This window comes from Podarcis muralis, chromosome 13, assembly GCF_964188315.1.
Source record: "Podarcis muralis chromosome 13, rPodMur119.hap1.1, whole genome shotgun sequence".
Taxonomy (NCBI): domain Eukaryota; kingdom Metazoa; phylum Chordata; class Lepidosauria; order Squamata; family Lacertidae; genus Podarcis; species Podarcis muralis.
Genome location: NC_135667.1, coordinates 14,660,434 through 14,683,140, shown reverse-complemented (window position 1 = coordinate 14,683,140; position 22,707 = coordinate 14,660,434). Strand labels below are relative to the sequence as shown.

General features: G+C 41.3%; 2 protein-coding genes across 2 annotated transcripts; both read right to left on the bottom strand.

The window, feature by feature from the left end:
* Positions 1-915: 915 nt before the first annotated feature.
* LOC114582276 (vomeronasal type-2 receptor 26-like) lies at positions 916-11,459 on the bottom strand. Its single transcript, XM_028703183.2, has 6 exons — positions 11,421-11,459; positions 8,177-8,497; positions 5,600-6,448; positions 4,638-4,865; positions 2,545-2,671; positions 916-1,811 (listed from the first exon to the last, which is right to left on the bottom strand). Exons 1-6 carry the CDS (start codon positions 11,433-11,435, stop codon positions 916-918), a joined length of 2,436 nt encoding a protein of 811 aa, XP_028559016.2. The 5' UTR covers positions 11,436-11,459.
* Positions 11,460-15,323: 3,864 nt separating this feature from the next.
* Positions 15,324-21,201, bottom strand: LOC114583268 (vomeronasal type-2 receptor 26-like). Its single transcript, XM_028704604.2, has 5 exons — positions 20,941-21,201; positions 18,913-19,773; positions 18,118-18,345; positions 16,930-17,056; positions 15,324-16,234 (listed from the first exon to the last, which is right to left on the bottom strand). The coding sequence occupies exons 1-5, from the start codon at positions 21,193-21,195 to the stop codon at positions 15,324-15,326; spliced, it is 2,382 nt and encodes a 793-aa protein (XP_028560437.2). The 5' UTR covers positions 21,196-21,201.
* Between the last annotated feature and the right edge of the window lie 1,506 nt (positions 21,202-22,707).

The window sequence follows — 22,707 nt, the reverse complement described above, 5'->3', positions numbered from 1 at the left end:
AAACTCAGTTCCCTTCCCTCTTTTGAATGGTTCCAAATGAAAACCCACAGTTTGATGGCATTGTTCAGCTCCTGGAATATTTTGGATGGAATTGGATTGGCCTCATCATATCAGATGATGATAGTGGTGAAATGTTTCTTAAAACACTAAAAACCAAAGCTGTTCAAGAGGGACATTTGCAATGCTATGACACACAGAATTCCAACATTTAATATTAAGCCCTTTGCTGAAACCCTTCTCCTTGGACAAAATCAATGTGGTTCTTGTGTATGGGGATGTTCAGTCTATGGAGGGTCTGAGAAAACTTCTAGGAATTTAGGAGAAGGTTATACATCCAGTGGAGAAGGTATGGAATATAAGAGCCCAGTGGGATGTTACAGTTACTTTTACTGCAGGAAAATTCACAGCAAAATCCCTAAATGGAACACTGGCCTTCACGCTCCACAGCAACAAGGTGCCTGGATTTCAGGACATTGTTGAGTCCATAAATCCATATGTCTTCAATATATTTCATGCAAAATTTCTGGTATTCTATTTTTCACTGTTCACTCCCCAAATATAACCGGTTTTTTATAGGTAAGCACAATTGTACTGTAAATCTGAAATATTAGTACAATCACAGAACCCACATAAAACAGTTGGATGTTGTGATTAGGGTAACATGAATTTAATGTACAAATATATAAACATAAGGAAAAAAAGTATTTGCATTTAAAAATGAAGGGACATTCAACACATTAGCCAGAAACTGACCTGAGGAAGGCCTGACCTAGATTTGGGCTTGAATCAATTCTCATGATCAAATGTTGCATTAGAGGTTTCTTGGACTCTATACAGTCAGGAGAGGATCAAGGGAACGAGACACTGCTTCCCCCTCCCTCCCTCCTGCCCTCCCTTTACCTGACTACGCCACACCTACTTCCTTACTAACCTCTCTTTACTGTTCATCTGAGGCCTAAATAAAATGATGACAATTTTAGGGAGGAAGATGCAACCCAGTAAGCCAGCAGTAGAGGCCAAGATGGAGAAGATCTCCACAGCCACCATGTATTTCCCTTTGGTGCTCAGATAAGTGGGGACAAAGGACAGCCAAACACTGCAGAAGACCAGCATGCTGAAGGTAATCAACTTGGCTTCATTGAAAGTATCAGGCAACTTCCTGGCAAAGAAAGCCACAGAGAAGCTCACAATGGCCAAAAGACCCATGTAGCCGAGAATAAGATGGAACATGATGTCGGAGCCTTCATTGCACTGCACTATGATTTGCCCCTCCTGGGAGTGCAGGTCAAACTCTGAGAATGGGGGAGAGGATGCCAGCCACCCAAGACAGATGCCAGCTTGAATGAGAGAGCAGAAGGTGATAAGGGATCCTGCCAGCCTCTTCCCAAGCCATTTCCTCAGGCTGTTCCCAGGCTTGGTCACCAAGAATGCCAAAACCACAGTGAGGGTTTTGGCTAACACACAAGCCACAGCAATGGAGAAGACGATGCCAAACACGGTTTGCCTCAAGACACAGGTCACCTTTGTAGGCCTGCCAATGAATAAGAAGGAGCAGAGAAAGCAGAGAAGCAGAGAAGAGAGCAAGGTGCAGGTGATGCCCCAGTTGTTGGCTTTGACAATGGGAGTGTTCCAGTGCAGACCAAAGGTCCCCATCACAACAACTGTGACCAGGGAAAGCACGAGAGCCAAGGAGGCCAGAATTGCCCCCAAGGGCTCCTCATAGGATAGGTAGCTTATTTTTTTTGGAATACATTGGTCCTGAAAGGCATTTGGGTAGTGATCATCGGGGCATTTCTCACACTGATCTGCATCTGAAAGTGAGAAGCATGCTTTTAGCATTTCTGGAAGTGATATTTATTAATATTATTGGTACTGTCTGTTATGCTGTACACAGAACCAATTACTGAGCTGATGAACCAAAGCCTAATTTTTCAAATACGTGATGGTTCCTCTCTGAGCATCACAGCTTTACTAATTAATCTATTCATATTTATTTGTCATGGTTAGCGTATACTGATTGATTTCTGTCTTTGCCTCTTAAACATGTCTGTCTCTGCATCCAGCCCCATGTCTTTGCATTTCAAGGCTTGTAGCCCAAGTGTTTCTTTTTTACACTTTCCAAAATGGAGCTTGTCAAATCTATATTTGACAAGAAATAACTGTTCCTAAGGATTGGAACTGTGTGGATAAAATAGAAGAGATAATTCAGTACTTGTAAATAACAGAAGATGCAAATTTGTTGACTGCAGGTTCAATAGAGAGAAAAGGAAATCTACGGAGTGCAGTTTTAACCATTTCTACCCAGATGGATGTCATGCTGATTTCAATGGTGGTTACTTCCATGTGGACGTAATTTCACACAATATACTCTAGAATGGCTGTCCAAAGGGGAGGGGAGATTAAAGAAGAATAAGTATCAGTAACATAAACACATGTGCTTGGCATCCGTGACAAAAAATAAGCTGGCATAATAAGACTAAGACATGAATGTCTGTGTTGGAGAGGAAGAAGGGAATTCCAGTTGACTTGGGTTTCTTCACTTACCCTTCTGGACTGAAATCCTCCCTTTAGGGCACTGAACACAGTCATAGCAACAGATTTGCTTTCCCTGCTGGGGAAACATACTCTGTCCAGGGTGGCAGCTCTCAACACAGGTGGAAATGGGCAGCATCTAACGGTAATGACAAGGAAGGGATTTTGAATTGAATAAGCTCGCTTCTCTCCACAAATTTTATTGTCATCTATGTCTGCTTTGCAGCAGAAAGGCCACAGGACTGAATTCAGAGGATGGCTGTCAAGCATTTGCTCCCTGGGCAAGCATCAGGCCCCCTGATAAAGATGCTTTGTGCTGTCACTTAACCATTTGGCCAGCCCAGCACATGTCTGAATGCCAAAGAGAAGCTAGTGCCAACCTTCTCTTTCTTGATAGATTGATTCCTCATAACCCAATACTGATTCCCTCCTGGAGGGAGAGGAGAGCTGAAATAAGGAGCCAGCAGCAGATGTTTCTTCTCCTTCTTAGGTGTGCAGGAGTAAGGAATGAAGAACCATTATGACAAAGAGGCAGATTCTGGTTGTTGGTGATGAAACATATTTAATAAGGTTGCTATACATATTTTGATGTTCTCTGCAGATGACACAACCTTGACAGTGCTCTCCAAGGAAGTTTTCACCAACCATTTTATGGGAATTAAACTCTAGTTCCCATTTACAGAGTTATGTGGAAGATAGCCCTGGTCGTTTGACGCATTCCCCTTTTCCTTCCACAAAAACTATGCAAGACACTCTCTTTTAAAGTTTCAATAATAATTAATTTTTACTTGGTGTACTTGAACTTGAAGATTAAAATATACAATGTAGGTAGGTGTTACTTACGTTGCTAATACATCTTACATCTTGTATTAATACATCTTCGTAGGTTTTTTTGGAGGGCGGGTTATTCAGTTTTTTAGATATTGATTAAGTAGTTTGTGGTTTTATAGATGGATTTTTTTTAAAAAAATACCTTTATTTTGCTTTAAACAAATACATATAAATATAGACAACCAAAATTACAAAAGAAAATTCCTTAATAATAATAAAAATAAAAAAACTACAAAACTACAAAAAATATCAAAGTACATGGCATAAAACATAAACCACTATGGGAAAAGAGAAAAGGAAAAAGAAGAAAAGAAAAAGAAAAGAAAAGAAAAAAGGAAGATGAGCTAAAACAGGAAAGCTCATCTATTGTACACTTCCGTCAAGTTCACAACAGATCATTATTCTTATCAATTCTCTCTATCTACATTCCAAAGGAATCCCTCATCTTGGTATCAGGGAGCATTTCTCTATGCAGTATCATTCTAAACATAACCAGGTCTTTCTTGTTGAGCCGTTGTCCCCTAAATAATTATTTAAACATTCCATTCTTCTTTCACCAATTTTTAAGGTTTATCTCATATTGCATCTGTCAGCTTTGCGAGCTCCAAGGTGATTTTATTCTGTGAACTGCTCTGAGACTTCCGGGCATAGAGTGGTATATAAATTCAATCCATCCACCCACCCACCAATCAATTGCATCGGGCATATGACAGCACAGCATTCTATAGCCTTCTGAGCATTAGCCCTTTCCTTAGCCTTTTGGATGCTTTCATCCCACGCATTATGGCCAAGCCTGCATGGATTTTGGCCCCACCACCAGCCTGATGGAGACCAACAGGATATCACTGGGACAGAATATCACCAGCACTCCATCCATCAACATTAGTGACCACAAACTTCAGGTGGTATATGATTTTTCCCCCTATCTGCGCTCCACATGGCTGGACTGAGTCTCAAACAAAGATTGTTGCCAACAAGGCATTTTGGAGCACAACAGTCTCTTTTCAAGAGCTTTAAACAGTTGCCAGTTCCTCACTCAGAAAGACCTTGTTCTTTAACCTGAGCTCCAAATTAGCTTCAAACTAGCTCTGGAGCAACCAATTTGAATAAAGTAACAAAAACAGTATTTCATCAGAGAGTACCAGAGCTTGCCTCCTCACATTTCTTCTTTGTAGCCATCTCTGTTTTCCTGGATCTCCTGATCTTCTCCTAAAAGATGATGGATGATGATCAAAGATGGATGATGATCAAAACAAAAAAATAGTCCCACCCACCTTCTTGAACTTGGGATTCCATGCGATGGCACTTTCATCCACTGCGAACTCTTTTCCTGAGGGGGCCTGAGGGTCCACCCTCCCCACTCGGACTCTCTGGAAGGACTCATTGGGAAATGTGACCAAGTTGAGGAGATCATAGCCACCTGCCTGCTGCCCCTTCTCATCCAAAGAGATTTCTTCCCCAGCACTGTTGTTGAAGTGGATGTTCTTCAGGAAGGAGTGAAGCTAGATTGCAAGAGAAAAAATACACAAACATTGTCTGCTAATACGCTCTCTCTTTTCCCTTTGACAAGTGGACCTTTGGCTTTTTACTACCATTCATCAGTATGTTATAGGACACTGAAAGCTGCCTTACAGTGAGTGAAATCATTGCCCTAAGTAGCTCAGTCACTGATTGTTATTGGCTCTCTAGGGTTTCAGAGTCTTTCCAAGCATGATCTTGAGATGCTGGGGGTTGAACATGGGACATTCTGAATGAAAGCAGATGTTCCGCCATTGAGCTGTAAGCCTTTCCAGTTGCAATACTAAGAGACATGACTTGGTATAATTTCTACTTGGCATAGATTCTGGGTAATTCAAAACCCTTCTCCATTAACATATGCAACTGCCTTGTGCTAAGTCAAACCATTGTTCTCTGTAGCCCAGAACTGTCTGCTCTGAATTACCACAGTGCTACAGGGCATATATCCGAGGTTTCAACCCAGTTTTGATACCAAAGGATACTCCTGGCCCTTGCACATCCCCAAGTAGGAGAATCCTGGATGGATTAATTTAAAGAGCTTTGAATGTGCAGCATGCAAAGCAAGTGGTCTTTAACTGAGATCAAGTCCCTCCCAATGATAGAACTCACCAGGGAAAATCCCCAAGGCCTCTCCTCCATGCCAGGACTCAGCTGTGAAACATATGAATCAGTAATAATAACTTGTGCTTCTAACATTGAGGAGAGTAGTTGACAGTACCTGCCAGGGCTGAACTTTCTGCTGTCTCCATTTCTCACCCAGTACGTTTTGTTTGGCTCTTGAGGAATACATGCTATGGAGAGCATGTGCTACTGCATGGACAGCATTGTAGATGGTGTAGCTCTGGCTGGACATTTCCATTTCAAACACAGGTCCAGTGAGTTTCTCCAGCTTCTCCCTCCCAGTGCAGGGTTCATAAGTTGTGTCAATTAGATTGTTATCTGGGAATGAACAGAGGAATGCACTGGCCCAGAACTGCTGGATGAAATAAAGGTTTGGCTGCCATGGATTTATAGTCTGTAGAAAGTCCTGAAACCCTGGAATTGAATTTGAATGGAGTGTAAATGAGAAGGTGCCATTGAAAGATTTTGAAGTGAATTTCTCTCCAACCAGCACTGCAGTGAAATCCCATTGAGATGTTGTAATCCACACCCTCTCCACTGGGTACATAAACAAAACCTCACAGGAGACTAAAACCAATCTCAAACCCTCTAGAGACTGACTGTCGCCATAGACAAGAATCACATTCATTTCCCTCCTTGTGAGAGCAAACAAAATTGGTTTCAATTTTTGATTAAGAAGATCATGAGATAAATATGATGTCACTAGTGGGATCACCACTGTCCAAGAAATGCAAAGATTATTTTGGGAAAGCCTTTGTCTCAGAGTACGAAGGAAGGTTTCTCCACTGTCATCATCTGAAACAAGGAGGCCAATCCAGTTCCACCCAAACTTCCTGAGTAGCCAGACAATGCCATCATACTGAGCTTCTTCATTGGGGACCATTTGGAAGAAGGAAGGGAAGCGCCTTTGGTCACTCAGCCCTGGATCCAAGGAGCCATAGCTGAGCTAAAGGGAAAGGAATTATATATAATATAATTGTTATTAATTTTCAGTTGTTAAAACCCAATGACAACCACATTTTATCACTATCCATTTCCAATTCCCATTAAAATATAAATCAATAATACAGCCAATTATACATTTTGGGTGCTTTTTTATGTGCTTGGCTTTGGAGTGCAAAGTTCTTACTTCTTTCTGCTTCCAAGATTTTAATTAATCCATTTGCATTCAGTCCTGATCTTAGTCCCTTATCCACAGCTACAGATTTCTTGACCTCCTTTTGTGTTGAAATATTTGTTAGCTAAAGATTTTCTGCAAAAAGAGTTTTGTTTCCTGTTAATTTCCTGTGGGAGATGTTTATTTTCTTTGTTTCTTCATTGTTATAATCATGTCTTACATGGTATCTCTACTTCCATTTTTCTAGTCTTTCTCTTCTTCTGTTGAAATTCAAGCTGCATCATTACGCCATTTTTGTTTATTCCTGAGCGTGGGAGTCATCTGGCATCCTGCCATAGCCCTGGGTGAGTTTCCAATTCTCCTTCTACTCAGATTCCTATCTCTAACAATCTGGTATCCCAACAGAGCTACTGCAGATCAAAGACCATAGTCCAAATTACCGTCCAATGGAGTTAGATGCTTTAAATCATTCTAACATTCTCATGCAGTTCTATTTTTTTTTAATCCATAAATATAATTCCATTCTCTTTTTCTCTTTTTGCTTTTTCTCAATTGCTGTCGTTTAGGGGGAGGTTTGCCAAATATAGCAAATATATATTGATAAAGAAGGGTGAAGGTTCCCCTCCCCGCTAACATACCATATTCTTGAACAAATGAGATCTTCTTTCCAGTTCGAAACAATGCAACCCAGTAGCGGATTCTCTTAGCCAGGCACCCCCAAACTCAGCTAACAGGACCAGTGGTCAGAGATGATGGGAACTGTAGTCCCAAAACATCTGGAGTTTGGGGGTGCCTGCTCTTGGCAATTTGTAATCTTGTGCCCTTCATCCTGCACATGTCTGTAAATTAGAGCCAATTCCTTCCTAATATACAGAAGAACCTCTGCTCTTAATGGCTGCATCGGGGGGTTACCAAAATGTCGGGTGCTTTTCCACTCAGCATCTCTTGCATGTCAGATTCCATTCCGGAGTGAGAATCAGTTATTGAGATGATCTGTGAGTGAAGCCCACTCCCCCCGGGCCCTGGGGGAAGCTTGAAAGGACAGTTACTCTCAAATCATCCTTGCTTTCCTCTGCAAATGATCTTCGCTTGCATGGGGGCTGCCTCCATTTAGGCAGGAAGCACTGGAAGTCCAGGAATCCAAAAAACACCTACTGTATTAGTTCATAGAAAGCATACTTCTGTATTGTGGTGGTTAACCACTTGGTCTTACTTTTCTAAGTATACACCACTGGCATTTTTAATTCTCAGGCTAGGAGAAATTTATAAGCAGGAAGCTGGATGCTCCTATGATTACATGCTTTGTGGCATGGCCAGGTATGAAAGAAGCAGCGCTTGGATTATTAGTATTATGGGTTTATCCCCCCCCCCCAAATCCCAATGCAAATTGAGACGGCAGTGTTGGCAACACATAGCTAGGAGGCTTTAACATAATCATGTACCCATACCAAGTCTAATGTACGACACAAGTGTAGAAAACATAATGGGATTATGTCTTTTGGGGTTTTCCTGTGTATGTTGGCCCTTGTGATTGTATCTATGTGTCTACACACATACCTGTGGAATCTTGTAGATGTTTAATATATTGGCCATCTGATTAGAGTTTTGGGAGGTGAGCCCTCCAACGATGGCAATTAATTTATCTTCTTCATTACAGTGGTAATTGGGGGGATTTCGTTGTCCCATGAAAAGAAGAGCAAGAGTGTTCTGACAAGTTCGTAAAGGATTAAAAGCATTCTCATAAAATGTTGATCCCAGTGTGATGTTGGATAAGAATTTGGCATTCTTGTTGATCTCTTGCATGGCAAAGATGAAGGCAAGAACATGCTGGTAGTTTTTCGGGATGGGTCTGTAATGAGACAGAAAAGACTGCAATACTGACAGAAGAGAAACAACTGTGTTTCACTTTGCATTTTGATTTGTAAATCTATGTTCCTCGATTGTTGCAACCCACAGGACAGGAACATTTGAGTCAAACTAATGAAACTACAGCAGTCTCCTAATAGGTTTTGATTCAATGTATGTGAATGGTGGGTTCCAAGTGATCCATTGTTGTGGTATTAATGAATTGGTGGGTTTCAATATGGGAATCCCAGAACCAGAAGTTCTTAACCTGCCAAGTTCAGTCAGGCTCTATTGGTGTCCCCATTTAACTAGGTTCTTATATACCGTGTCCATGCCTACCCCTTGTTTAGTTTCATCATCCACCACCTTCCTTCCATTTCTGAAACATGAAATATTCATGGGAATGTATTCCCTATTGAACCTGGAGAAGAACTAAACAATATACAAGGGTCTAACCTGCGGGCCACAAGGCCTTTTTTAGTGTCCCTTGAATCTGAGTCTAAGACAGATATAAAGATGAGACTGTAGGAGTGGGATGTTCTTTCATACTCTCCCCCTTTCTTTCTTTACTGTCTTTCCCCCTCACTACTTTCTGTATGATTGGTGTTTTAAACTGCTCCTTTAATGCAAGCCCAAGCCATTAGCACCTGACAAGGGCGCATTGTTTCTGGGAAATGCAAGGTCTGTGTCACCTAGGCTCAGAGTTGTGCTTTGGAAGATGATGATCCATTTGTGGAAACCAGCTAAGCTCTGTCCTCCTGCCAGATGGAAAGTCCTACCTGTAGCTCTGATGCTGCTGCATGCCTCTCTTTTAAAAAACAAATTTGGAAGCAAAACCTTCCTCTTCTTTTTTTATTCAATGAGATTTGACTCCCCAATAATTATGTACAGGATTACAGGTTGTGATCACACAAGCTTCCATTGGAAATTCTTTCCTTGCATGTAAACTTGTGTTAATGAAAGCTGTCCTTGATCCCAAGTATTGGAGAAGAAACATCCCATTGTCCTTGATGGAACTGGCTTTCACGCAAATCTGTTTTATGCTGCAATCCGGTTGCAGCCATTTACCTGGGGTGGTGCTGTGGGTTAAACCACAGAGCCTAGGACTTGCCGATCAGAAGGTCGGCGGTTCAAATCCCCGCGACGGGGTGAGCTGCCGTTGCTCGGTCCCTGCTCTTGCCAACCTAGCAGCTCAAAAGCATGTCAAAGTGCAAGTAGATAAATAGGTTCCGCTCTGTCGGGAAGGTAAACGGCGTTTCCGTGTGCTGCTCTGGTTCGCCAGAAGTGGCTTAGTCATGCTGGCTACATGACACCGGCTGTACGCCGGCTCCCTCGGCCAATAAAGCGAGATGAGCGCCACAACCCCAGAGTTGGCCATGACTAGACCTAATGGTCAGCAGTCCCTTTACCTTAAATGCTACTTAGTGGTGATTACATCAGATAGATATGCATAGGGTTGCACTGTCAGGTTAAAAGCCCATGCATGTTGGGGGGAAGTGAAGCCCAGGGAACTGTGCAGAGCTTACTTGCAAGTAAATGGGATCCTGCTATTAGAGGACCTGGTTGCGTGCGGGCTTCTGGGACTTCCCTCCTAGGGGTTAATTGGTGTGTGTGGGGGAGTAGCTAAGCCCTGGCCATAGCCCCTGGATCACGCCAGGCTGTTTTAGCCAATCCCCAGAGGGTAGCGTGATCCCAGGGGCTTTAAAAGGCGGCAGCGTTACACAGGAGGGGCACTTGCCTCTCGCTGCCGAACACTGGCCCTCCCTCCCTAGAATTAGGTAGTTTTGTCTGGCCTTGCTTTGGTTTGGGTCGCTTGTTTTGGAACAGGGGCTGGGTAGGAATTTCCCCCATTTTTCAAATTGGCTCTAGCCACTTGGTTGTTGCCTACCCCTTAGCAATCGTCACAACTTGTAAGGTGGCGGTTAGGCATTGTCTCAGTTGGATTGTGGGGAGGTGAGGTGTGGCTATAACCTGTCCCTCCAGGAACTGGGCATTCTGTTAAAGGAAGCTGGGGGTCCTGGATCTCATCTGAAGCCTGCTTGAGGTGCTAGGGCCATGCCAGGACCACAGGAACCCCGGGGTGAGCTTTGGTTGGTCCGCATCGACCCCATTGGACTGCCACCCAGAGAGGTGGAGTCAGTTATAATCGGGAGTCAATGCCTAAGCCAATACTGCTCACGTGATTGTAATTCAATAAAGTTGTGCCCAGAATTTGCCCCAAAACTTAAAACTAAAATTAGTGTCCGAGTGAAGTTATTTTTGGAGGTGGGTCCTGGGGGCCTCGAGGCGCAAATTTTGGCAGAGGGAGGGATTGAAACTTCCATGGGTTTGAAGAAGCTTAAGAACTTCAGCTGGGTTAGAAAACATTTCAATAAATAATGAACTACTTACTTGGCAGTTGATGAAGAATATTGTGGTAACCTATAAATTTCTGCATTCTGAACAAAAAGGTCAACTTTTGGGTATCATTTAAAAGAATATCAGTTTGTAGGGAGAGCCACTTCAGAGTGGCAGACCTGCCATACAGCATCTATCCTTATACGTAGACAGAAACACCCCAGTGCACTGTGGGGAGGGGGAGTAGAGTGGCATTTCAAGCAAGTCTGACTTTTAATGGAAGGACTAGGAATAAGCACTTCTAGATTCTTCTCACAAGAATGAATATCCTACCCTCATGCCAACTTCCAAAAACATTTTTAACACTGTGGTGCAGATGATTTGATGAGCCACACGTGGTGCCTGAGACTGATAATGGCCTTATTTCTGCTAACTCGAGTGGTGGGACATAAGGCTTACAGGAGAAGCTGATGCAGTCGTTTATTTCATCAAGAATGATCAGTGGGCCCAGCAGACAATTCTCCAATAAATAAATAAATAAATAAATAAATAAATAAATAACTACTTACTTAGCAGTAAACGAAGAGGTTTTGGGTTTTTCTGTAAATTCATGTATTCTGAAGTTTCCTTGCATAATGGATATGAATTCACCAATGATCATGTCTGCTGGAGGACCGAGTGAATTGGTTTGAATTGTTTGTCTCAATCTGCTTGTGGAGGAGTTCAAATACTTGCTAGAAGAACAATGCAGCATCAACAGCAGGAAAAGCAGGTGGAACGCTAACCATTCTTGTGCTGAACTGCAACAGGAAGCCATCATGTTTGCCTGTAGTCACAATTTCAGTCTTGGCTGAAGTTACAGGGAAACCTGGCTGCATGGAACTATGTATGTGCGTCAAATCCACAACCGGATTCATGTAAGCTGATAGGACAGGCACCTATATTGACTATGTTGTTGTGCCTTCATCTTTGATTTCCCATGTGACATTTAGAAGTAGTGATGCTGATCAATAATTATAAAAATTACAGGGTGGGTGATCTGTTTTGCTAAGATTCTCAAGTCTCAGAACAAGCACATTTATCTAGTTAGCTAGCTAGTTGATAGTTAGCTAACCATAGGGTAGCCATAGTTTGCCATAGCTTATTTTGCAAATGCACAAAAATAAAAGTCTGCTGCTCTAAATTCGGATACCAAGGGGTACAGATAACTAGAAACCTGAACAAACTGTATCTTCAAAAGTAATCTCCCCTCTGGCACAAATTCAACCAAGAGCAATCTGTATTGGGGATTATCGGCCCTGTAATAATCAAAATCACTATAACTGAACTCTGCTTCTCGTCAACACCTCATGGCTAGTCAGAATTAAGAGCAAAAACATAAAATTCAAAAATAAAATTTAATTTAATTAAAATTAAAAGTGATTTTAACTTGGAATAAATTTTCAGCAAAATCCCTCAGCGGTACTTTGTCCTTTGCTCTCCTCAGAAATGCAGTTCCAGGGTTTCATAATTTTACTGAAAACATAAATCCATATGAGTTCAGTTTTTTTATCCAATAATTCTGGTGCAGTGCTTTTTCCTGTTCACTTACAAAGTATGATATACTCAAGACACTTTTTTGGGGGGGGGGCTGCCTAAAACTGTGTTTGAAATGGATGAAGACAATTGGGGAAGTATTTCAAATACAATCCACTAAACATACAGTTCCTTTATGCTTTGTATATGCTAGATTCTTGACACCTGAAATACATATCTTTAAATAGTTTTTTAAAAGAATCTTCTTCACTTTGATATGAGGAATTGAACAAATATGAATGAATCACCAAATACATCAACGGAGCAAATCTGAGTTTGAGTTTTCAAAATGTAATGATGTAGTATGAAATGAGGTTGGATTCAGTGACTTTCTAATAATCCTTATGTCCTCCTCTTTTCAATGCTCCCTTCTGCTGTTCTTCCTTTACTATTTGAATCAAACCTTAAGAGGAATGGTTGAAGGAGCTCAGTATGTTTAGCCTGGAAAAGAGGAAACTGGGAGGAGATATGATAGCCATCTTCAAATATCTAAAGGGCTGTCAATGGAAGATGGAGAAAACTCGTTTTCTCCTGCTCTGGAAGGTAGGACTCAAACCAATGGGTTCAAGTTATAAGAAAGGAGATTCTGACTAAACATATGGAAAAATTCCTGACAGTAAGAGCTATTCGATGGTGGAACAGTCTCCCTTGGGAGGTTGTGGACTCTCCTTTACTGGAGCTTTTTAAGTAGAGGTTGGGTGGCCTTCTGTCATGGATGCTTTAGCTGAGACTCCTGCATTGCAGGACTAGAGTTGGACTAGATGACTCTTGGGTCCCTTCTAACTCCAAGATTCTATGGTACTATGATTTTACAGGACATTGTTTCAGTTTGAATACAGCTTTAACTTACTGCAGTTTAGAAAGTCATTACTTAACCGCGCCATACAAATTGTAGTCCAATTGGATATTCACATGAGAAGGTCTTCATGTACGAAAGTGGCCATCTTCAATTCCCACCCTTATAGAGTAATTTCTCATGTGTCACTTTTAGAAGACATCTGAAGGCAGCCCTGTTTAGGGAAGCTTTTAATGTTTAATAGGTTATTGCATTTTAGTGTTCTGTTGGAAGCCGCCCAGAGTGGCTGGGGAAACCCAGCCAGATGGGCAGGGTATAAATAAATAAATAAATTATTATTATTATTATTATTATTATTATTATTATTAGAAATAGAATAAACCAGGAACCCTGGTGCATCATCTTCTCAAGGTAGCCACACTTGGAAGCCACCTGATTAGATTTTCCTGGTGCAATAATTCATATGTTAGATAGTGTCCATCTGTCCCTCCATGTCCCTATAAAAGTGTGGCATTTTTCAAACTACAAATTATTGCAAATTCACATTCAATGATGCTAATATAGTGCCCAGTAGGTACTGTAATCCAAAAGGACACTGTGTGACAAATTCAAGGAATATAGTAAACTGTCCTACTGAGTCATACCATTTTTATTTTTATTTTTTAATGAATGAATTTACTTTATTACGGTCACAGACCAGCATAAGCAAAACATCTAAATAAATAGCATAACAGTATGAATCTAAGCAGATAATTATTAAATACGGGGGAGCAAGAACCAAACATAGATTAAAACATATACATAGAATACTTGATGAAGCATAAATAATGGATAAGTAAAATCTGATAATAAAAGTTAAAAGAGACCAGTTAAAACATCTGTGTGGGGTGGTGCTTCAGAAGTGTGGATCTAACAATATGGGCCTTCAATTGAGGACTGATTTCTAGCATAGGCGATCCTTCGGCGAATATCTATCATGGCAGCGCAAAATCTGGCGACTGAATATGTGACTTCTGGGCTTTCGTCCTGGTAGATGTTGTGTTGTTCTGAATGCCCGGGGAACTTATATAGGATGGGCTGGATAAACCTGGCTCAAATGTCTATATAATACTGGCACTGAAGAAGGGCATGTTCCCTTGTTTCCTGCTGCCCAGAGCCACATGGCCATTTCCTCTCCTCGTGTGGTATCTTCCTATAACGGCCTTCCTGAATTGCCGAAAGGAGGGCCTGACAATGGGCCAAAGTGAAAGCCCTTCGTTGTTTTGGTATTTCAAGGATTTCCATCTTTGACCTTCGGTCACCTCTAAGATCAAAACAGATAACATTTCACTTCTTGCCCCTATTGGAGATATTTAAATAATACCCAAACCTGGACCAAGAGACCTTCCAAATTTCATATAGATTGGACGAAAAACAATTCATTTTAAACTTCTTTTTTCTTTCACTTTTTTAAATAAATAAAAAAAAATCCACTCATGCCTAACAAAGGAAAGTGTATTTAGCTTTTTTGGATTCCCCCCCTCCAATTCTACTTCTACAAGTTTTCCAAGGAGCATATTTTGACTGCCCTCCCAACATGGTTAAATTTGTGAAATGCAGTTCTTATGTGTAAATCAATATGGAAAGAGCAGAAGGAAAAGGACTTGACAAAAAGAGATGCCTTTGTCAATTATCATTCCATGTGTACACACCCAAGGATTTTACAAAGATTAATGTAGATGCAAACATGTCTCAACATAACAATAGTGCATTAATGGCAGCTTTATTTTGTTTTAGTTTGGTTTGTGGGTCTTCCCCAATGCTACTACATTACTGCTATCCGTATGGGCTAAAGTGTAACAAAAATTGGACAAAAATAAACCAGAACATTTGTAATGTAAAAAGTTATGGGATTTCAGGAGGAAGTTAAGGGATATGATCTGGTAACAAATGAAGCAGGGGGGTGGCCTTCAAACTTTTGCAGGTACAAAATAGCTTTGTGGAACAACTCTAAAAGTGTGTTATAATAGGAGCCTGTGTAACAGGAGAGCCTATTATTTTACCAAAATAAAAGTAGAGACATCATTGTCTGTGGATTTATATCCTTAAAAAAGAATGCAACATAGGAGGAAAGGGTAGGAAATAAATTATAAGATGGAAGGAGAAATTAATTCAGATGTTATCATTCTTTTTCCTTATGAGCTGATCCCTGGTGTTCAGCTCAGGTCTCAGAACAATAATATAAAATTTGGGGAAGAAGATGCAACCCAGCAACCCAGCACTAGAGGCCAAAATGGAGAAGATCTCCACAGCCACCATATATTTCCCCTTTGTGCTCAGGTAGGTGGGGACAAAAGATATCCAAACGCTGCAGAATACTAACATGCTGAAGGTGATGAGCTTGGCTTCATTGAAAGTATCAGGCAGCTTCCGGGCAAAGAAAGCCACAGTGAAGCTGGTGATGGCCAGAAGACCCATGTAGCCCAGGACAGTATAAAACATGGGGGCTGATCCTTCATTGCACTGCACAATGATTTGGGTAGTCTGTGAATGCATGTCAAACTCTGGGAAGGAAGGAGAGGTTGCCAACCACAGTGCACAGATGCCAGTTTGAATAAGGGTGCAAAGGATGATGACTGATACTGCCAGCCTCTTCCCCACCCATTTCCTCATCCTGTTTCCTGGCTTGGTGGCCATGAAGGCAAGAACCACAGTGAGGGTTTTTGCCAGCACACAAGAAACAGCCAGGGAGAAGACAATCCCAAACACTGTTTGACGGAGAAGGCAGGTTATCTTCCCAGGCTGCCCAATGAATAGGAAGGAGCACAGAAAGCAAAGCAATAGGGAAATGAGGAGGGTGCAGGTGATGTTCCAGTTGTTGGCCTTGACAATGGGAGTCTCCTGGTTTTGAATGAAGATCCACATCACCACTAGTGTGATCAGAGAAAGGGACAGAGCAAATGAAGTCAGAATTATTCCCAAGGGCTCTCCATAGGATAGGTAGACAATTTGTTTAGAGATGCAGTGGTCGTGGTCCTTGTTTGGATGCTGATCCTCAGGGCACTTCTTACAATGGTCTGCATCTAAAAATTATAAGTCTCAACAGTAAAAAAAATGAAGATGTGTCCTCTTAACCTAGAAGGCATCTCCCACTGAATATTATTGCATGAAATATGGCTGTAAACAAATGTTTCTTGGGGGAAGAGAATGGAACTCATTATCATTTTGGCACCACTTGAAGTAATTTGTTCTCCAAGTATACATTTGTATTAGGAATTGAATATTTAAAATGTATGTTTTGAATGCTGATTCTTATTGCTAAATCCAGTGCTTTCCCCCCCAAAAAAGTGTTTAGGTGTACTCTCATTTTGACTCCAGAAAATCACCATTTTATAGTTCATATCGGGGAAAATAAATACAGTAAATGGACCAAAGTACAAAGATACACAAAATGTTTAGGGGTATGTGTACCCCTGCATCCCCCCCTGAAAAAAGCACTGGTTAAATCACTAGAAAATAGTATATTAGAAGCAATGCAATATATATTTCTTTAATAGATGTTGGTTGGAGGAAAATACTATACACCAGATTGCTGAACAATGTTTGAATGTGTTATGAAAATTCATCTACAGGTTTTATATTTACCGTGGCCCATTCACCCAGGTCATAATGGAATGCAGTTGGCAATAAATGATGCATATATATAAACCAGGCCCTTAAGGAATTATTTGTTACAAACATATGGACTGCCACCCCCTTGTAACTGTGTTCTACTTACCTGTCTTGTTTGAAATCATTCCTTCAGAACATTGAGGACAATCATAACAGCAAATCTGTTTCCCCTGTTGCAAGATCCTGCTGTGTCCAGGTTGACAACTCTCAACACATGTGGATTGGGGTAGGCTCTAATAATATCCAGATAGAAAGAAATTAGGAAGTAGACCAGTGGTTTGTAATCTTTGCCCTGCACATCTAACTAGGTCCAGCAGGGAGCCTAATTTGGCTTGCAAGACCATCTCCCCCAAGTTATGCCCACTCACAGCACAGCTGATCTCATGTGCTACATCAGGTGTGGGGCAGGTAAAGATGCAGGTGCAATGGTGCGCACATACACCATTTGAATGGCAATGTCCATATTTTATTGGAGGGGGGCACGAAGGGACCTCAGCCCCTAGGAGTTGGCTCCTATGATTGGGTCAACTTGGTAGCTCTCAGTCAGAGCTCCCAAGTGGAAACGAGCTTTTTTAGTGACTTCAAGTTGCACTGAGATCAGTTCCTTTGTGGTGCAGTTTGAGTTTAAACTACTCTGTAAAGAAAAAAACTGGGACAATAGACAACATGGTGATTTCAGGTGGTTGTCAGCTGAGAAGCTGTGACCCACCTAGGGTGAGTGCAAGATCAGGCCCACAGGTCAGATTCTGTTTCTCACCCCTGGTACACACGTATAAGGAGAAACCACTTGGTCCGCTACCAAGAAAATAAAAAACGATGGACGCACACTGAAAGAGCTACGGTAAAAATGAAATGATGTTGTTTCTAAGGTTACAGCTACAGTGTTTAATGATGGTATGTACAGAAGGGCTTCATTCATTAAAGCTAAGTGATGCTGTTCTTTTCCTTGATGTGGTGGCAGAAGTTCTCCATCTGTGCTAACAGTATTGGATCTGTTAACATCTATATAGCAGTTACTGATGAGTCTGACAGTCTGTTGTTCTCAGAATTGAAATATCTAGTCATTGGTCAAAATTGCAGATTTGTGGTTTTTAAAAGGTGTGCAGGTCATTTCTTTTGAAGGGGTTTATGCATTTTTTTTATTTTTATTTTAGGTTTGCTGTGCATTCCTCCCAAAGTATCTGCATAGAGGCAGAGGATGTGGGCTTTGCTTCAGTCCTGTGTGGAACCGGGACAAGCCAGGATTTGTTCCTAGGCCAATCCCAGTACAGTTGCGTAAAGTAGTCCTTCCCACCTGGTTATACTTGTGATTCCACACAATAGCACTTCCATTAATGGAGAACTTCTTTCCTTCGGGAGCTTGTGGGTCTATCTTTCCAACACGGACTCTATGGAGGGACCGATTGGGGAATGTGACTGTGTTGGTGATATCATATCCAGCTGCCAACGCACCATTTTTATCAAAATATATTTCTTCCCCAGCAGTGTTGTTGAATCGGACGTTTTTCAGAAAGGAATGAAGCTAGATTGGAGAAGGAAAGTTTGTCCAGTGAGGCCATGTGATTGCCTTGAAATTCAACGTTTCACCCTATTGACATGGTATTACTATCCTAATATCATAGTCAAATTGTTGTTTCCTACTCATGTTGCTTCAGTTGTCTGCCCCAACTCTGCACCTACACAGAACCACTATGGTGGAGCCCCCACCATGTTCAGCCTTGCTTCTCTCTTCCCAGACACATCTGCCCTCTTTCAATATAAACAGCAGCAGCAACAACAAAACTTCACACAAAGGAGAAACCATTAAAACAATCGGTAGCCGCCAAGAGCCCAGCCCTGGTCCTCCTCCTCCCCGTGCTCCCTCCCTTCAGCTGCTTGCATCACCCTGGGAAGTGTGCAAGGGAGAGGTTGTTGCTGTTGTCCCCGTCCTCCCCAGCCATCATGTCCTTCAAGGAGAAGAAAAAAATCAAAACAATTAAAAACTGTTTAAACAGTTAACAGTGTCTCTGTTTTGTAGCCGGTGCAGCAGCCAGGAATGTAGATTGGATGCAGGTGCAGAGATTGCAAGAGATGGACATGAGAATCCTACCTGCCATGGGTACACATTCAAAAGGTTAGATGCACTTCCATCTCCCATTGCCTTCTGCTTAGATCTTGATGAAAACATGGCATGGAGAGCATGTGCTACAGAGTAAACTGCATTGTAGATACTGTAGCTCTGACCAGACATTCTCATTTCAAATACTATTTCAGAGAGGCTCCCCAAGTCCTCTTCCCCAGTACAAATACTGGTACCTCCTTCCATCTGATAAAAATTAGATTTGGGGAATGAACACATAAATACATTGGACCAGAACCAATGGATGAGATAAAGCCTAGACCGATTAGGATTTAAAGTCCGAAGGAACTCTTCATACTCCCCCATATCACGAGTGTGTAGTGTGAAGGACAAGGTGCCATTGAATGATTTTAGTGCAAATGCACCGCTATCATATACAGATGAAAAATCCCACTGAGCTGTTACGATCCAAACTCTCTCTATTGGCTTCATTTCCCTTTCTTGTAATATCAGAATCCTTTGCAAACCCACCATAGACCGTGAAGCTCCGTGGGCAAGAATCACTTCAGTTTTGGTTGATGAGAGAACTGAACTTATTTCTTCCAAAAGCCTTTGAGTTTCAGTCGTTTTATCCCATAAATTCTTCACTGCTGGAATAATCTCCTTAAAAGCAGTACAAATATTGCTCTGGTGCATCCGAGGAATGAGAGTCCTCAATAATATTTCTCCAGTGTCATCATCAGAAACAACAAGGCCAATCCAGGTCCATCCAAAATGCTGAAGGAGCTGAATAATCCCAACATACTGAGGACTTTCACTGGGGATCATCCGATAGAGGGAAGGGAACTGTACTTTGTCACTCAATGCAGGGTCAAAGGAAGCATAACTGAGCTAAGAAAAATGGCAGTGACTTTTTTAGACTGTACAACCATTTATGACAGCTCCTCAGCTGAAATTACTTTCCCAGTGGGATAGACATTTGAGCTCATTTTATTTTCATTTGTTTTCTCCTATTATCAATACCTGTATCTGTTTGACCCTCCCAACACTTAATACAATTCTAAAATACAGTAGACAATATACCAAACTAAAAAAAAAGTATTAAAAAACACAAGGGCAAGGAAAATAGAAATATAAAATGAGAAGAATACAGCCTTACTTAAAGTTACTGCCTTCATCAGTCTGGCAGTATTTAGCAGGGGCAGCAGCAATAATACTTATTTACACCCATCTGGATGGGTTTCCCCAGCCATTCTGGGCAGCTTACAGCACATCAAAAAAACATAATGAATGATCTCATTTTATATTTGATCCTGCATCAAAAGATGCTAAGGCTCTAAACCCTACAGTACAGCAATCTGCGCAGGATTACCAACCGGCTAATTAAACATGGACAAAGAGAATTTAAAACTGAGTATTAATGGAGAAAAGGGATGAGGTGAAAACTTCTATGACTTGTGTAATATCCTCTAAATTTCCCAATTTTAATTGTAAAATAAAGATTGAAATTTTGGGAAAAGAGGGATTCAGGATTTTGGGGTTTTAAATATCTCCTTTAATTTTCCAAAATGGGCATCTGGACTATGAACCCTGTGAGAGAGTGAGTGCTCTTTTATACAGGGCATTCCCAGTAAATTTGGACAGCAGCATGAACCTGACTTGTTCCAAATAGTCTGGAAAAACTAATGCAAAAAAATTGTTCCAGGTTTGTTTTGGATCCTGATGAGATTCTCCTTGCATACTCATTCAAACAGGTTTATTTAAAGTGTGAACATCTTCCTGTTCACCCACATAGCTTAATGGTATGACCTTCTGCTCTTGCCCTATCACCCAGGTTGCTATGCACACTTTTCCTCATAAAGTATAGTTATTCCCCGAGTTCGAAAACATTTGTGCAGAGCTAAGAGCAGAGCCCTATAACCAGATCAATTTTGAGGAGGAAGCCCTTTAAGCAGATCAATTTTGAGGAGCAGGAAATACATGAGTAGTAACACAAATGAGTCTCCTCCTCTGATTCCCTTACTGGTTGCACCTACATACATAGAAAGGCAGACACACCTGTGGCATCTTGTAAGTATTCAAGATGTGGGGCATCTGCTTGGAGTTATGAGAGGTGAGCCCACCAATGATGGTCATCAGCTTGTATGCCTTGCCACAAATATAGTTAAGAGGGCTTCCCTGTTTCAGGAAAAGGAGATACATAGTTCCGCTACAGTCTCCCATTTCATTCTGATAATTGTGACCAAAGATGGGAGACAGTGTCTTGTTGGGTAGTAGGTGGACATTCTGGTTGATCTCATTCATGGCAAACATAAAGGCCAGCACTTGGTGGTAGTAGTTCGGATGGATGCTGCAATGATATTTCAGTGTAGATTTAGGGTTGTTGCATATCCATTGACTTAATATACATAAAAGTAAAGGTAAAGGGACCCCTGACCATTAGGTCCAGTTGCGGATGACTCTGGGTTGCGGCGCTCATCTCACTATACTGGCCGAGGGAGCCGGCGTACAGCTTCCAGGTCATGTGGCCAGCATGACTAAGCCGCTCCTGGTGAACCAGAGCAGCGCACGGAAACACAGTTTACCTTCCTGCCGGAGCGGTACCTATTTATCTACTTGCACTTTGACGGGCTTTCAAACTGCTAGGTTGGCAGGAGCAGGGACCGAGCAATGGCAGCTCACCCCGTTGCGGGGATTTGAACTGCCGACCTTATGATTGGCAAGCCCTAGGCTTTGTGGTTTAACCCACGTCCCATTAATATACATACCCTGGCCTTATTGACCATCAAAAACTATTATTGAAATACCTGGCATGAAGTAGCACAGTAGGAAATACCCTTATAACTGTTACTTATTTTCCGCTTATTACATATTATTGTCACCTCATTATATTTCTTTGTCAGGTTTCATTTCCCACAGCTCCTGGGTCTTCTAAGTGAAGCCACATGCTTTTTGAGGATTGCGGTTCTCTGAAACTGATGCAATCTTTTCTGTGTTGCTGTTTATGCATCTATCATCCAATTTGTACTGGTAAGTGAATGGATGAAATCACACATATTTTCTCCCTCTGCCACTACCAAAAGCCTAGGTATGCATTTTAAATTCTTTCCTTTATGCCTCTTATTCTTACCGGAATAGTAAGCCAGTTACTGGACTGAACTGCTTCTGATTACAGGTGAAGACTCCCATGACTGAATGACCTCCTTACAATGAAAACTCATTTTCCTAACAGATAATATATAATTTCTGATCATTTGGGCCTTTTCCCTTCAGGTTGAAATTATTTGAACTGAAACACAATGAAAGCTATTATTTATTTTCAAGTTAGTTTTAGTAGGAATTTGTCTCCATGAATAACTTCAGTTATTAGGGAATAAGAAATTTAATGGAAAGCCCTCTGATGGAATACCCAGGCTGTTGGCTTTTCATGTAGAGAGGCTCAGCTTCAGATATTCTCAGTTATGAAACTAGTATCAAGACAGAGCTGGGAAATTGAACTGAACATAACTCACCTCAAAATACAATAGCTACCACTGCAAACAAATTGGGTGAAAATTGAACAGATAAGTAAAACATCTACCCCTCATACTTTCTGGAGAAAGGATTGCATGAATTGTTTCCATGCTCCCAAATACATTTAGTATCATTTTTATCAACCGTGACTCCTATTTTCTCCTGGCATTGTGATATCAGGACCAGTCATATCAAAAAACAAGACACAAAATGCTGAATAATTTTTCTATATTCACAGTGATCTATTCAACCAGAATTTTAATTCAGTCCTATGGACTCATTTCGTATCATAAAAATGTACTTACTACATCT